Here is a 17413-nt window from a genome sequence, read left to right on the forward strand (position 1 = left end):
CACGCTGTGTACAACTTCTCCAGTGTACACATTACACGCACTGTCAGCCTCAAGCTCTCTGACGGCTATGAACTCCAGAGATTGCCCTCCCGCTCAACAGCTGATACGTACGACATGCTCAGATTTAACTGTGGCCGTTTCATCCTCGCAGCATATCACCACTTACATGCTGCACAGTACACTGTTCCGCTACGAGTCTAAGCTGATTTCCTTTCCCACTGATTCGCTGACTCTGACTTACAAGCAGGACTGTGAAATCCTTTCATCCTGTTACCATTAAGTAGCATCTACGATATTGGGAGTTCTAACATACTACGCTACTAGCTTAAGGGGATCGTTCAGTAGATCCTACCTCTAGCTTCCTACAAGTTGCATTCTACTAATCCCAGCCTTTTGAAACAAACGATACATCCTTAAATATAAATTGCCTTTGTACTGGTTACTATATTGCACGATATATTTAGTAACTTTTTCTGCAAATAAGGCATACAAATCTAACTTAAGGCTATAGGAACTGCAGTTAAGATCCACATTACGTTAAGCATTTAACTATTTATTACAAACTGCCACTTGCTGTATATTATTGTCTTAGCCAGCTGTGTGAAATATGTTCCACAGTGACTGAGTAATTTACTTATATACTCTATAGTATCGTTATTTCAACTTGGTGGTACGTTATTACCGGACCTTGTGGGACTATGTTCCTATTTTGTTATTACTTTATACATAGTTATTATTTTGATCTAGTCTCCTTTAATATACAGTACATATATAGTTGGGATGCTCCTCACCTCTTACACTAGTAATTTAATTAGACTTAACGTTATACACTGTACATATTATTTTTTATTTTTCATTTTTATTCTCTTTTATCTATTTACCCAATAAAGGTTATATTTTATTCTATCCTACTGTATGTTGTTGTTTCTTTCACTCTAAATAGTACCCTAAGCAAGTGCTCTTTATGGTGTATCTTTTTCTTTACATTAGTCAATTATCTTATACTCTCTACACTGAGCACCCTCCCCATGTGTATGAGAATGAGTGGTGTGTCTGATTGACTATGTGTGGTGCATTTATGAGTGTGTGTTTGTATGAGAATCTGTATGAGAGTCTGTATGAGAGTCTGTATGAGAGTGTGTGTATGTATATGAGAGTGTCTGTGAGTATGTGGTTTGTATGTGTGTGTGTATGAGTAGGTGTGTATGAGAGCAAGCTTGTTCATGAGTATGTGTGTGTGTATGAGGAATGTGTGTATGAGTATGTGTGTGTGAGTGTGTATGTTTATGAGTGTGTGTGCATGAGTATGAGTGTGCGTGTGTGTGTATGAGAATGTCTGTGTGTATGAGAGTGTGTGTGTGTATGTGAGAGATTATATGAGCGAGTATGTGTATAAGTGTGCTTGTGTATGAGAGGGTGTGTAGGTGTGTGTTTACAAGAGTTTGTGAGTGTGTGTATGAGAGTGAGCATGTGCATGAGAGTGAGTGTGTGTATGAGTGTGTATGTGAGAGATTGTTTGAGTGAGCATGTATATGAGAGTGAGCATGTGTATGAGAGTGAGTGTGTGTATGAGTGTGTATGTGTATGAGTGTGTTTGTGCATGAGAGTGAGTGTGTGTGTATTTGTGTGTATGAGAGTGAGGGTGTGTATGAGAGTGTGTGTGTATGAGTGTGCATGTGTATGAGTATGTTTGTGCATGAGAGTGTGTGTGTATTTGTGTGTATGAGAGTGATTGTGTGTATGAGAGTGTGGGTATGTGTGTGTATGTGTATGAGTGTGTTTTTGCATGAGAGTGAGTGTGTGTGTATTTGTGTGTATGAGAGTGAGTGTGTGTATGAGAGTGAGCGTGTGTGTATGAGTGTGTGTATGAGTGTGTTTGTGCATTTTTGTGTATGAGAGTAAGTGTGTGTATGAGAGTGAGTGTGTATGAGAGTGAGTGTGTGTATTAGAGTGAGTGTGTGTGTATTTGTGTGTATTAGAGTGAGTGTGTGTATGTGTGTGTGTATGAGTGTGTTTGTGCATGAGAGTGAGTGTGTGTATTTGTGTGTATTAGAGTGAGTGTGTGTATGAGAGTGAGTGTGTATGAAGACGTATAAGAGTGTGCATGCAACAATAATATAAAGCAACTTTCTTTATTTCATATGTGTCCCTGAGTGGCAGCATGCAAATAGGATTAGGTTAGCTGATCTTATTCATTTCTGCTGTTGTCAGATTGATGGAGCTACTTTGAGCTTCTACCTCCCTCTGTTATTTTTACTGTGACCAGTGTAATACTGATGTAGGACCCATCCTCTCTACTTGGCTCCCTGCAATAGGTCCCTCCCCCTAGCAACTATGTACTACAGGACAGTGTCTACCAGATACTACACCTAAAACCGTGCACAGACTCTCAAAAAAAAAAAAAAAGAAAAGAAATAGAGGAGCAGCACAGTAATGAATATGATGGTGTAATTGAGGCTGTGCAGGGCTGACTCAAGCTATTGTGCTAATTTTTATAAAAATGCAACCAGTATTGCACAACAGGACAGAGCCTTTCTCTTGTTTTTACATATTGAGGAAAAGGTTTTAGGGGCCGATTTATCAAAACTCCCATATGGAGCTTGATGCCCCCTGTTTCAGCGCGAGGCTCTCAGGCTTGCCGGGAAACAGAAGTTATGTAGCAGCGGTCTAAACTTGTCCGCCTGCCTCCATAACTTGTCCGCCTGCTCTGAGGCCACGGACAGAAATCAACCCGATCTAATACAATCAGGTGGATTGACACCCCCTGCTAGCCGAGAATCTGCAGGGGGCGGCATTGCACAAGCAGTTCACAAGAACTGCTGGTGCAGTGATAAATGCCGACCGCGTATAATGTCGGCATTTATCGATGTGCAGCGGACATGATACGCTACATTGTATCATGTCCACTCGCACTTTAATAAATCTACCTCTTAAAGTGGAATCATACCACACATACATGCAAAATAACTTTATTAAAGTGAAACTAAACCCCCCAAAAAATATTTCATGATTCAGATAGAGAATACAATTTTAAATAATATTCCAATTTACTTCTATTATCTAATTTGTTTCATTCTTTATATATCCTTTTTTAAAGAAATAGCAATGCACATGGGTGAGCCAATCACACAAGGCATCTGTGTGCAGCCACCAATCAGCAGCTACTGAGCCTATCTAGATATGCTTTTCAGCAAAGGATATCAAGAGAATTAAGCAAATTGGACAATAGAAGTAAATTAGAAAGTTGTTTAAAATTAAATGCTCTTTCTAAATCATGAAAGAAAAAATGTGGGTTTTATGACCCTTTAAGGATATAAAAAAAAACAGTCAGATGTTGCGCACATTTGCACACACACACACAGATTAAATATAGTTTAAACAAGGGGTGTAAATGAGGGAAGTCTCTGAAAAATACTGGATATTAGATCAGATTATTAGAGTAGGATTGGAATAAATCTTAAGAGGAAAAACTTGCTTAATACAAACTATTTCCCAAATATATAGATTGAGTAGTTTGGAGCTTTCCTAAAAATTTAAGCAAAGCTGATCCTAAAAAAAACTCCTTCTATAGCAGGAGCTAATTTACTTTTAATCTGACTAGTAAGGTGAGAAAATGAAAATACGGAGACCTGCAGTCAACAAAAAAACACCCAAGTAAGCTTCATATAAAGAGGGACCGTTCCCTCCTAAGAGTGCCTCTAACACGCGTTTCACAAATGCTTCCTCTGAGGCAAACTAAGCAAGTTTTCCCTCTTAAACTATATTCCAATCCTACCTTAATAATCTGATCTAATATCCAGTATTTTGCGGACACTTCCTTCATTTACACCCCTTGTTAAAGCTATTTTTCATCTGTGTGTGTGTGCAAGTGTGTGCAATGTCTTACTGTTTTTTTATATCCTTAATAAAGTTATTTTGCATATATGCGTGGTATTATTCCACTTTGATACCTTTTCCTCAATATCTAAAAACAAGAGAAAGGCTCTCCCCTGTGCAATACTGGTTGCATTTTTGTAAAAATTGTTACAGATTATAGCCTGATACTCTTGTGTTCAGCAGCTTGCTAATTGATGCTTTTTGATACAGCCGCCTAAATAATATGTTTTTCAGTTAAAATTTCCCTCAGCTGTCTCCCTATTTTACTTAATTAACAAGATATTGTGCTGTCTGGGTCAGAGAATGAAATAACCCCCCCCCCGTACTAACATTACTGATTAACATATCAACCATCTAGCCGGTCCGCTGACATTACTAAGTCTACCTACCTGCATGCAACCAATGCTTTTGCTTATTAACTAAATAAGTGGGAAGGTAGTTAGGGAAGAGATGCACTTGTTCCACCTTGAATGTCGCCCTTGACTGGTTCTGTGTCTTTGTGCATGATGAGGTTATGCTACTGGGAGCCTGCGACTTCCCCCCACAGAGGACAAAACTGGTCTGGGTCTGACAATGACTGACTCAGTTACTGAAGTGCTGCACCTTGTTAAGTGTTGCCTCTGTTCATTGGACCCACTTGGTCCCATGGTTGAGCCGGCCCTGAGGTTGTGCCTATGTGGGTCATGCTGCCTACCTTTTACAGACAAAGCTGCCTAATTTTCACAGGCATTATGAAGTCTTTCTGGCTAATTCTACCACAACAAATTTAGGTTTGGAATGGTTTGAATATTATTGTATATGTTCATAAAAATGTTAATCCCTATGTGTATGTGTGTATCTATTTATCTATCTATCTATATCTTTAAATGAAGGTGGAAAAATGGCACCCTCGTTATAAAATTTGTTTAGTTCAAAAGGTAGATTATACATTTACATTTATGACTATGTAGATCTTACCATATCACTAACTATAGTTTACTAGGTAGAGAAAAAAATAGTCTCAATATTAAAAATAGGACAAAAATGTAAATCTTACTTGTAAACTGCAGTGTTTTTTTTTAACCACTATCATTCTACACCTCTACTATTTTGATTACATTAATCCAGCAACCAAGTGTTTTGCCTACCTTGATATTAATATACTTTTATGATATTCCCTTTTTTGCACTCCTTGGAAAAATTCCTTTGGACGCCAATGGGCCCACTAGTATTTTGTGGACAGGGCCATGGTGAGAGGGGCATGTCATGGGTGGGACCAAGTTGTGTAGTGGGCATTGTGGGCAGAGTTGGGGCATGTCCTAAGTACAGCTGAGACAGTCTCTAAAAAAACAGGACATTTGGCCTAACTGGGGACATGACAGGTGGAAAAGTAGACAGATCTTCTAAGCCATGGCAATTCCACAGGATCTAAGATGGTTGGGGCTGCAAATACTGGCAAATAAAGAACAGTTTAGTGATTTGCATCTTGAAAAGCTTGGTGGAGTCCATGTTACTGGTTTCCATTGCTGTGGCCAATTAGAGGTAGATGTAAATTACCATGTGAACAGAGCTAGCCAATCACACTGTTTTGAATGTTGCAGACACAGGTAAATTTTCTCATACTTAAAAGGAGATTGCCCAATAAAATGTGCTTCTCCTTAATGTGTTCAAATGTCTTATTATACCTACTGCAGAGTATTAATGCATCATTATTTGATCATTCATGTTTATTTTTGTATTTGAAATAGCTGCTCATTAAAAACATCACCTATTGTTCTTCAGGATATGCTCATATCAATGGGCTAAGCCTGCAAGTAATAAATATAAAAAAGAAAGAAAATGCGCTAAAAAGATAGACCATTAAGATATGGAAATAATGAAAATATTTATCAATATATAAAAGAAGGCTCAATGGTATCTATTTATCAAAGCGTCAACTTACCTGCATTCGACGACACCAATACGCTCGCCTAAGATCGCCTAACATCGCTGCCGCGGACCTGAATACGTTCTCCCAAATTATCAAAAAAGCTGTCAAAAAGCCGCAAACCAAGTACGGTGCGACGAGCAGCGGACTGTTGTTAACTAACAGTCATCGATCTCGCTGCACTAAACACCCACACTATACTATACTGTTTACCCCCTATACCGCCGCTCCCGGAGCCCACCACAACTCTAATAAATGTATTAACCCCTAAACCGCCGCTCCCGGACCCCGCCGCAACTCTAATAAATCTATTAACCCCTAAACCACCGCTCCAGGACCCCGCCACAACTCTAATAAATGTATTAACCCCTAAACCGCCGCTCCCGGAGCCCACTGCCACCTACATTATACTTAGTAACCCCTAATTTTTCCCCTACACCGTCGCCACCTACCTACATTTATTAACCCCTAATCTGCCGCCCCCAACGTCGCCGCCACTATATTAAATTTATTAACCCCTAAACCTAAGTCTAAGTCTAACCCTAACCCCCCTAAATTAAATATAATTTAAATAAATCTAAATAAATATTACTATCATTAAATACATTATTCCTATTTAAAACTAAATACCTATAAAATAAACCCTAAGATAGCTACAATATAATTAATAATTACATTGTAGCTAGCTTAGGGTTTATTTTTATTTTACAGGCAAGTTTGTATTTATTTTAACTAGGTAGAGGCTGAAGACTTCTGCCGCTTCCTAAAAGGATGAATGTCGGGTCTTCAGAACAGTAAGTTGATCTTCAGGGGGTTAGTGGAAGGTTTTTTTAAGGGTGTATTGGGTGGGTTTTATTTTTAGGTTAGGGTTTGGGCCTGCAAAAGAGGGTTGGTTGTGTGGGTGGTGGGTTTAACTGTTGGGGGGGGGTTGTTTGTATTTTTTTTTTTACAGGTAAAAGAGCTGGTTACTTTGGGGCAATGCCCTGCAAAAGGCCCTTTTAAGGGCTATTGTTAGTTTAGTTTAGGCTAGGGTTTTTATTATTTTGGGGTGCATTTTTTATTTTGATAGGGTTATTAGATTAGGTGTAATTAGTTTAAATATCTGTCATTTGTTTTTTTCTGTAATTTAGTGGGGGGTTGTACTTTAGCTAATTTAATTTAGGTAATAGTATTTAATTTAGTTAATTTATTTAATTATAGTGTAGTGTTAGGTGTTATTGTAACTTAGGTTAGGTTTTATTTTACAGGTACTTTTGTATTTATTTTAGCTAGGTAGTTATTAAATAGTTAATAACTATTGGATAACTATTCTACCTAGTTAAAATAAATACAAACTTGCCTGTAAAATAAAAATAAACTCTAAGCTAGCTACAATGTAACTATTAGTTATATTGTAGCAAGCTTAGGGTTTATTTTATTGGTAAGTATTTAGTTTTAAATAGGAATTATTTAGGTAATGATATTAATATTTATTTAGATTTTTTTTAATTATATTTAAGTTAGGGTTAGACTTAGATTTAGGGGTTAATACATTTAGTATTGTGGCGGCGACGTTGGGGGTGGCAGATTAGGGGTTAATAAGTGTAGGTAGGTGGCGGCGATGACAGCCCCTGCTAGCAGCTGATTGGCCGCGAATCTGCAGGGGGCGGTATTGCACCAGCAGTTCACAAGAACAGCTGGTGCAATGATAAATGCTGAGAGCGTATGCTGTCGACATTTATCGATGTGCAGCGGACATGATACACAATATCGGATCATGTCCGCTTGCACGTTCTTAAATAGGTCCCAAAATCTCTCTCTCCCACCTACCCCGCTGGGAGATTAATCAGTGCTATTATCTCCTGTTTACTTATCTTTTCTACAGAGAAAATGTTTGTTACTCATATTTTCAGCATAGGTGGAGATTGTATCTCCACCTATTCTGAAAATAGGAGAAAAAAATATTTTCTCTGTAGAAAAGCTAAGTAAACAGTAGACAATAGCACTGCTTAATCTCACAGTTGGTGTGTACAACATACTTTTTACAGCAAAAGCAGACAAAATAAATTTTATATATATTTTGTGGTGCTGTTTTATTTTACTTAATTAATCATTTTACAAGGAGATCATTTGTTGAGTTTAATGTCCCTTTAATTAAACTCTGTAGCTCCATGTAATTTGTCCCTATAATAGGCTATAATTCATCATATTACTCTACTCTTTCTTCATATGTATTTATTTAACCATTATATACTGCTTTTGTTGTTTCATATAATCACTTTATATAACTCCTTCTATTGGTACAAATAACAATTCCACCGCACTTCTTCTTGATTCATATTACAGTATAATTCATCTCACATATACAGCGTCACTGCTCCCTTTAACCTATATTGACTCTTCTTTAGGAGAGAATAATAGCGGAGTCTGGCGAAACAATGAGATAGAAGAGTCAGTGCTAAGAATGAATGAGAGGGGGTGAATGAAAGAGAAAAAAAAATGCAGAGAATAAAAAAAAGAGAGAACAAAAGAGAGAAAGGATTACTGAACGAGGGAGGAGACATTACAAATAAGTGGACTGAAATAATCTAATGAGAACATATGTTTTACCTACTGTATTTCGTTGCTATCTTTTACCCTATTCTTCCCTTTTTGTTTTTACTCCCATTTTTCTCACGTTTACTTCCAATCAACAAGTCGCAGGTAGCGTAACAGAGCGTATCTCCTGGAACAGCTCAGACAGTCACACAATGCTCGGGGGAGGTAAGAAGCTGGACGACAGTCGCTTGCAGATGTGTGTGAATTGTGATAATTGTGTATTTCACTGAGGTATCACTATACCTAAGCTGTGAATAATTTGTGTGTGCATTTAACAGTTTGCTTTATGCAGTCTTTAGACTAGGCAGGTTATGTCCAGTAGGGCTGTATGCAGTGTGAATAGAGAGGCATCATATGCAGTGAAAATGTGTTATGATGCAGTGAAAATGTCATGCATCATATATAACAGACTTTATATGTACAGGCAAATGAAGCACAGTGTGGGTGTAAAGGGCTATAACGTTTGGCATCTTATGTGCCTGTTATATGTAGTTTGTATGCTCTATTGAACTATAGTTGCTGCACTTGTAAAATATATGCACTGTAACCAATGTATATGTACATGTATGATAAAACATAAGCACTCTGTCCACTTTATATATACTGTATGTATATATATATATATATATATATATATATATATATATATATACTACATATATATATGCACATACACAAATATATATATATGTATATACTTAAATTCTGCACATCATGCACACATTTCTAATAAATGCCTGTATGTGCAGCCTGTATGTTCACACAAATGTGCAACTATATACAGTTTGGCAGTGAATTCAGCTCATTATCTTTCCTTTCTGTTCCAGGTTTAGGTTGCAGGCACTGAAGACTGGAAAGGCAACCACTATCAGCTGGAGAAAGGGAGCTCACTGGAATAGGGGAATGTTGACAGTAAATTTCAAAGAAAGGAACAGAATTTGGTAGGGGAGGGTGGCAGTGGATAATATAAAAGGGAAACATAACAGCACACTAGGGGGCTTCAGTGAATAACAGAAAATGGGAGTATAAGGATAGAGAAAAGAAGAATTTGAGAGTTATAAAGACAATAATAATGAGAATAAAAAACACAGAAGGAGAATTAGCTGAGAATAATGTATTTTTTGTAGCTACTAAGCAATAAAAGGGAGGGTAATAAGAATGAGGGGGTCCCTTTGTATGTATGTATGCATGCTTATCCACACAAACATTTACTTCACAATGCCTTGTAATTAGCATAGTACAGTATTCATTATGTATATGGAATAAATGTCAAAAATCAAACTGCTATGAAACAACAATTAAAATTCTACCCCATAGAGCTTACAATCTAGTTGCCATGTAGGGAGCCTGTAGAAACTATAAAGGTAGATTTATCTTCCACTCAAACACCTGCATATCACTTCTCCAAATACAATGACACCCTCCCCTCCCTGGGCACCCTCCACACTGCCCCCAACCTTAGGTATGGTGTCTATTCGAGGACCAGGGTGGGGGGTAGTTTATGGGATGATCTGTGGATGTGGCGTCTTGTGCAATGGACTGGTTTTGACAGTACTGCTTAGTTGTCGGCATACATTGGTATCTGACCTTTATGTGGTGAATCTGGCATTGGCTGACTTGCTCTCCTTACTTGGAATGCCTCTTCTCATCCACCAACTTCTTCATGACAAAGGATGGGTTTTTGGAGACATTCTATGTCGTGCTGTCACTGCTTTGGACCTAAATAACCAGATTACTGGTGTGGGCATCATTACAGCACTCTGTGTGGACAGGTAATGTGTAATCGAAAGTAGTATATTATGAATTATATCTAGAGCAGTGTTCCCCAAAACATTTCAGCCATGAAATCCTCTTAGGGCATCATAAGTATTGCTGAGGTTTAGAACTTGAGAAGACAACCACTTTACCCATGCCAAGACTTTGTAATAACTCCTTCACAGTCAAATATATATGCAATTTTTCTCCAAAACTGTAACCAATACCTTAAAATTAATGCCTACAATTGTAAAACTATAGCAGCCCTTATTGTTTCCATTAGATCACTTCACATGAAGTGAAATTACTTGCCGATTCCTTGTGGAATCCCCAATGATACACAATGGAACATGAGGGTTCCTTAGAACTTTGGGAAGCACTGTTCTAGAATATCTTTATATGTGTGGTGTCTCTTGATTAATCTGGTTCCTGTGTTGTAGATTAGATCTAGAAAAATGGTAATGTTTTATAAGTATGTGGATCTGTTTGTTTTGTCTAGTGAGATAAATATCAGTATACTGGCTATGTGCACAATATTTGTAGTGCAATTTATTATTTATATGATATTGTGCTTTGGATAACTTACATAACAATCATAAATAACAGAACATTTTATATGATTGTGAAGTAGTAATCTGCCCTCTACCCGGCTACTTCAAAGTACCACCTAGCTGTCATATTTTCTGTGGAGAACACTGTTTATGATACATAAAATCTATGGTATATTTAAAGGATTAGGTATATACATGAAAGGTGATTAAATATGTTTAGCAATTTATATGTAGAAATTATTTTCTGGATTAAAAAAAAAATACTCCAAATAATTACAATAATGATAAGAAATAATTGTGCTTATCATTGGATAATTGGGACAAATCTAAACTTGGTTGTTCTGTTCTGTATTTAGGAGACATATATTAGGAAGGGAGGAGATGCCCTTTATGTGGAGATTTGCATAAGAGCTACTTAACTAAAGAGAAATCTGGTACTATATGTAACCCTAGAAACTGGAGGGAGAGACTAATTATCAAACTGGTGTCTAGCTCTTTCTGTGCATAGAGATGAAAAAGAAAGTAAGTTGGCTGGATTCACTAACAACAGCTTTATACTTACAAATTATTGAAGAATGGAAAGGTAAAATAATAGGGACTGCATAGAATATAATGGAATTTAAAGGGACATAATATCCAAATGTTGAAGCACTTGAAAGCGATGCAGCATAGCTGTAAAAAGGTGACTAGAAAATATCACCTGAACATCTCTATGTAAAAAAGGAAGATATTTTACCTCAACATTTTCTATTGTAGCCACATCCTATTGTAAATGGACTTTAAGCAGCCAATCAGGATGCTAGTCCCGGGACTTGCAAGGAAGTGTGCATCTGGCATGCTATTGATATGTTCCTCCTCAGTTTAAGGATGTTTACTGTAAATTTTTAAGAGATTTTAGTGAAATCTTATGAAATCACAGTAAAACAAAATGTAACATCAGCACTGATGAACCTGATTGGCTGATTTTTTTCAACATTTAGCTGACAGTAGCTGAAGGATAGAGAGTGCATACTATTGTGAGCTAAAGACATTTTGAAGCAAAATATCTTTTTTTTTTACATAGAGATGTTCATGTGATATTTTCTCGTCTGCTTTTTACAGTTATGCTGCATCACTTGCAAGAGATTTAGCATATGTCCATTTAAAGAATGTTAAACGTGCATTCCCCATAAAAAGAACAAGTATTTGTAGTAAATAATGAAAGTGGAATTACATTTTTTTCCCCTGCAATTTAACTATGACAATTCTGAGGCTTGAGTGCTTTCTGTCAGATTTAGAATGTTGACTCTGCAACGTTCTAAACAGTGATTGATTGGTTGATTGATAGTTTGATCAGTGCAGGAGCATATGCATATCTGTTCCTGGTTGATCAAAGTAGTGGATATAAGGTTATGACACCTGAGACCATTTTAAATGTATTTAAACCATTTATTTTGCATGCAGATCTTTTCCAATGCTGATATACTTAATAAAACAATTTATGGTTAGGACTTCCTTTTAATAACAACTTAAAATAATTTATAAACAAGATGCTTGGAATAAACCTTCTCCCTGTTACAGGGTAAAAAAATCAAAAAGATTATTATCTTGTACTGCAACAGAACAACACTAATGTGAAAAATCAGTAATACTTAATATATTTATGAATTAACAACAATAAAAAAATAACAGTGAACCAAATTCAATAGCCTAACATTATAGTCAAAGCTAAAAAGATCAATAAGTGATTGGGCATCATGTTAAAATCAAGAAATTGGTTAGAGGATATAAATAAAAGTTATACTAATGTATAACCAAATGTGTAACAAAAATATCAAGTAAATGTATATTAAAATTACTATGTAAAATTTTCATTGATATCAACACGTTTGCAAAATAAATCAAAGCAAATAGTAGTTAAAAAAAAGTCAACAAATAAAATGAAGCTGAAAGGGTATTATAATATTTTTTCACCAGATACAGCAGTATACAAGCACCATAAACAAACAGTCAGCTAGATTACGAGTTCTGCGGTACAGCTATACCGCTGAAAAATTGGCCATTGCGCATGGAATGGCCAGGAACGCATATTACGAGTCACAGCGGCATAGCTGTAACGCAAGCATTATAGCCTGTAACGCAACGTCTATTCCGCACTAAAAAAAAATGACGTTTGAGTGTGGCATTTCCGTAGTGACCGTATTACAGGTTGTGCAGAACGGCTAAATTGCTAGCGTTACAGTCTATACCGACACGATCCATACTGCCATCTAAGACCAGTAGTTATGGATTTTGCGAAACAAAAATGTTTCACAAAACTCATAACTAAACTGTTACAAAGTACACTAACACCCATAAACTAACTATTAATCCCTAAATCGCCACCCTACCGCATCGCAAACACTATTTAAAACTTATTAACCCCTAATCTGCCGCCCACCCACATCGCGACTATTAAATAAAATTATTAACCCCTAATCTGCCGCCAACCCACATCGCCAACACTATTTAAATATATTAACCCCTAAACCGCCGCTCCCCAACATCGCCGACACTATAATAAAGCTATTAACCCCTAAACCTCCGGCCTCCCACATCGCCACCACTAAACAAACCTATTAACCCCTAAACCTCCGGCCTCCCACATCGCCACCACTAAATAAACCTATTAACCCCTAAACCACCGGCCTCCCACATTGCCGCCACTAAATAAACCTATTAACCCCTAAACTGACGGCCCCCCACATCGCAAAACACTAAATTAAACTATTAACCCCTAAACCTAATACCCCCCTAACTTTAAATAAAAATTACAATATAACTACATTTAAATAAATAAAAAACTGTGAAATAAAAAAACTAACATTAAACTATAAATTAACCTAACATTACTATTCTAATAAAAAAAAAGAAACTACCAATTAAAAATCCTAAATTACAAATTAAAAAAAAAATAATCCTAAAAAAAAAAAATCTAACATTACAAAAAACCACTATAATTACGAAAAATAAAAAACACTAAGATCACAAAAAATAATAAACAAAATTATCAAAAATAAAAACAATTACACCTAATCTAATAGCCCTATAAAAATAAATAAGCCCCCCCAAAATAAAAACACCCCCTAGCCTACAATAAACTACCAATAGCCCTTAAAAGGGCCTTTTGTAGGGCATTGCCCTAAGCTAAACAGCTCTTTTACCTGTAAAAAAAAAATACAAAGTCCCCCAACAGTAAAACCCCCCACCCAACCAACCTCCAAAATAAAAAACCTAACTCTAAAAAATCCTAAACTACCCATTGCCCCTAAAGGGGCATTTGTATGGGCATTGCCCTTAAAAGGACATTCAGCTCTTTTACTGCCCTTAAAAGGGCATTCAAGCTCTTTTACAATTGCACAAAGCCCTAATCTAAAAAATAAAAAACACCCAAAAAAAAAAAAAAAAAAAAGCCTAACACTAACCCCATAAAATCTTGAAGTCCGGACATCCATCGTCATCCAGGCGACAAGAAGTCTTCATCCAGGCGGTTCGAAACAGCCAATAGGATGAGAGCTACTGAAATCCTATTGGCTGTTCAAATCAGTGATTCTCTTCTATTCATCTGTTTAGTACACCACAGTGTTACACTAGGAGGCGCCCTCTGTTGCTTGTGTCTCCACACAGATTGTTTGTTATCTAGAGTAAAGGGACATGAAACCCAATTTTTTTCTTTCATGATTTAGATAGAGGATGCAATTTTAAACAACTTTCTAATTTACTTCTATTATCAATTTTGCTTCATTCTCTTGATATCCTTTGCTGGAAAGCATATCTAGATAGGCTCAGTAGCTGCTGATTGGTGGATGCACATAGATGCCTAGTGTGATTGGCTCACTCATGTGCATTGCTATTTCTTCAACAAAGGATATCTAAAGAAAGAAAAATATGCAATATGCGTGCAAGCAATATTAGGGCTCCACTTTGTAATACCCGGGCCGTGCATGATAATGTGCGCTGGTATTACAAGTAAATTGCAATGCAAACGCGAGCCCGCGTTCGCATTGCTAGGAAGCATTTTGCTCACGAGAGAACGCTTCCGTAGGCTCCTATGGGAGTCTCGTTCTGATGCCGTCACAGGGGGTAACTAGCGCAGAGATGGGCAGCATTTTTAAACATATATGTATATGAATATTAACAGCATTATTAATATGAGTATATGCACATATTAACACATAAATATACATGTATATAGTCAACACACAGTTCCCATAGACTGCAATGTAACGGCACTTTTCAGTGCCGTTTTTTTTTTTTCTAACACCCCACTCCCACCAACTTTAAAGCCCCAAAACTGCCTAGTGTAGTTTTTTTTTATTAAAAAAAAATGCTGCAATTTTTTTTATATATAAAAAACAATAATGCCCCCCCTTTAGAAAATTAACCAAAGATTTTATCTCTTAGTAACGGCTGGTTAATTATCGAGCGCCCGCAAACGGGTGATAATTTAACGCTCCACGTAATCTAGCCCAAAATGTGAAAATGTGTACCTGCCCACACGTTACAACAATGCGTCTCGTGTTCAGTTTTGAAGCTTCATCTATTCTGCAATCATTCACTTCTCTCTGCATAGAACAATTTCCACTATCATAAAAATTAACCTTACAGAGCAAATGCATTAAAATAGGAAAAATATTCTATCTTTAAGTTAATGTACTCTGACTTACACACAAAAAGACATCATAAAAAGAAATAATACTACACAGAGGCTATAGAGTCTTTTTGAATTTTGCATGCTGGGCCAAGATGAAAAATTTCTATCAACCCCCTGGAACGACTATAATCAGTCCCCGCTTAACCCCTGCTCAGTTCTTTCTTCTCTCTGCGAGTTTTCTGAGGCACCTCTCGTTTTATAACAAAACAGACAGTGAATATTTTACACTTACAAACATTTACATTTACTGTTTTCAAAATAGGTTTCTGAAGTTGTTGCATTTGTAATTTTTTTTTTGTTTAAAGGGATATGAAATCCCAAATTTTTTCTTTCATGTTTGAGATAGAGGGGCCGATTTAACAATGTCTGTCCGACGTGATACCCTGTAGCGTATCATGTCCAACAGACATCACTGAATGCGGATAGCATACGATGTCGGCATTCAGCATTGCACAAGCAGTTCTAGTGAACTGCTTGTGCAATGCCGAACCCTCTGCAGATTTGCAGGGGTGTCAATCAACCCGATCGTATTTAATCGGGTTGATTGCTGTACGCCGCTCAGAGGCGGCGGATCCAGTTAAAAAGCAGTGGTGCTTCTTAACTCCTGCTTCGAGCGAGCCTGAAGGTTTTTGCCCCATTCAGGGCATAGTAAATCAACCCCAGAGCATGCAATTTTAAACAATTTTCTAATTCACTTCTATTATCGATTTTTCTTGTATCTTTTGTTGAAAAGTAGGGATGTAAGCTTAGGAGCGTGCACATTTCTCATGCACTATATGGCATAAGAATGTTATCCTTTTGCAAGAGCACTAGATGGCAGCACTATTTCCTGCCATGTAGTTCTCCAGATGCCTACCTAGGTATCTCTGCAACACAGAATATCAAGCAAATTTGATAATAGAAGGAAATTGGACCTTTTTTCTTTTTTTTTAATGGTACGTTTAGTCTGAATCACAAAAGAAAAGTTTTGGGTTTCATTTTCCTTTAACCACTAAGCAGTAGGTTCTTGTTCTTTTGTGAGACCGTTTGTATTGGGTGTTTAATGCTACTGTAATAATACTAATTATACTGCTAATAATACGCTCCGAAGGATAAGTGAAGGGAAACGCAAAGAATTTAAAACATGATCTTCCCTTAAAGGGACTTGAAACCAACATATTTTTTTTTCCATGATTCAGAGCATATAGTTTTAAACAACTTTCCAATTTACTTCTATTATCAAATTTGCTTCCCACAGCCACAGCCCAATCAGATGAGCCAATGACAAGAGGAATATATGTGCAGCCCCCAATCCGCAGCTAGCTCCTAGTAGTGCAGCACTGATTCAGAGCCTATCTAGGTATGATTTTTAGCAAATTATATAAATTGGAAAGTTATTTAAAATTGTATGCTCTATCTGAATTGTGAAATTTTTTTTTTTTTGCCTAGATTACAAGTGGAGCCTATCAATATAGCGGGCCCACGCTCAGAATAGAGCACAATCTGGATTCTTATAATGTAACCTTATTGAAACATTATGGAAACCCTTCTTTAAACAACCCCTGACATATGTATTTTTATAAGTAAAGTATTTTCCCTTAAAGCAGCAATATAGATCCCTAGCTCAAAGGTGTGTATATATGTATATATTTGTATGTTGACTGTATATTTGTATGTATGTGTACATATGTATTTGCACCACTCATACATACATACATATATATATATATATATATATATATATATATATATATATATATACACACAAATATACAAATTACTAAAAAGTGAAAGCGCTACTGCTTAAGTTCTCAATAGCCACTCTACTGAAAGCTCCACTAATATGTATACAGGGTAGTCTTCTTCTGATAAAACAAATACCACTAGATTACGAGTTTTGCGGTATGAGTGAAAAAGCAGCGTTATGGCTCTTTTTCACTACCGCTGGTATTACGAGTCTTGCAGGTATATCTGTACCGTATACTTTTTTTGCCGTAACGCAACGTAACTACTGCAGCTTTCAAAAAGTCATTTTTCAATAGGACTTCCACAGCTCCGGTATTACGAGTTTGCCTGTCCGGCCAAAAAGTGAGCGGT

The 17413-nt window shown here is 36.8% G+C and overlaps 1 protein-coding gene across 1 annotated transcript in view; it reads left to right on the forward strand.

Moving 5' to 3' along the window:
* The first annotated feature begins 9772 nt into the window (after positions 1-9772).
* LOC128662275 (melanin-concentrating hormone receptor 1-like) overlaps positions 9773-17413 on the forward strand; it is a 248235-nt gene continuing 240594 nt past the window's right edge. Inside the window, exon 1 of the mRNA XM_053716089.1 lies at positions 9773-10131. Coding sequence (XP_053572064.1) covers positions 9773-10131 — 359 coding nt within the window. The remainder of the gene's footprint in view (positions 10132-17413) is intronic.

The sequence above is a fragment of the Bombina bombina genome, chromosome 6 (genome assembly GCF_027579735.1).
Source record: "Bombina bombina isolate aBomBom1 chromosome 6, aBomBom1.pri, whole genome shotgun sequence".
Classification (NCBI taxonomy): domain Eukaryota; kingdom Metazoa; phylum Chordata; class Amphibia; order Anura; family Bombinatoridae; genus Bombina; species Bombina bombina.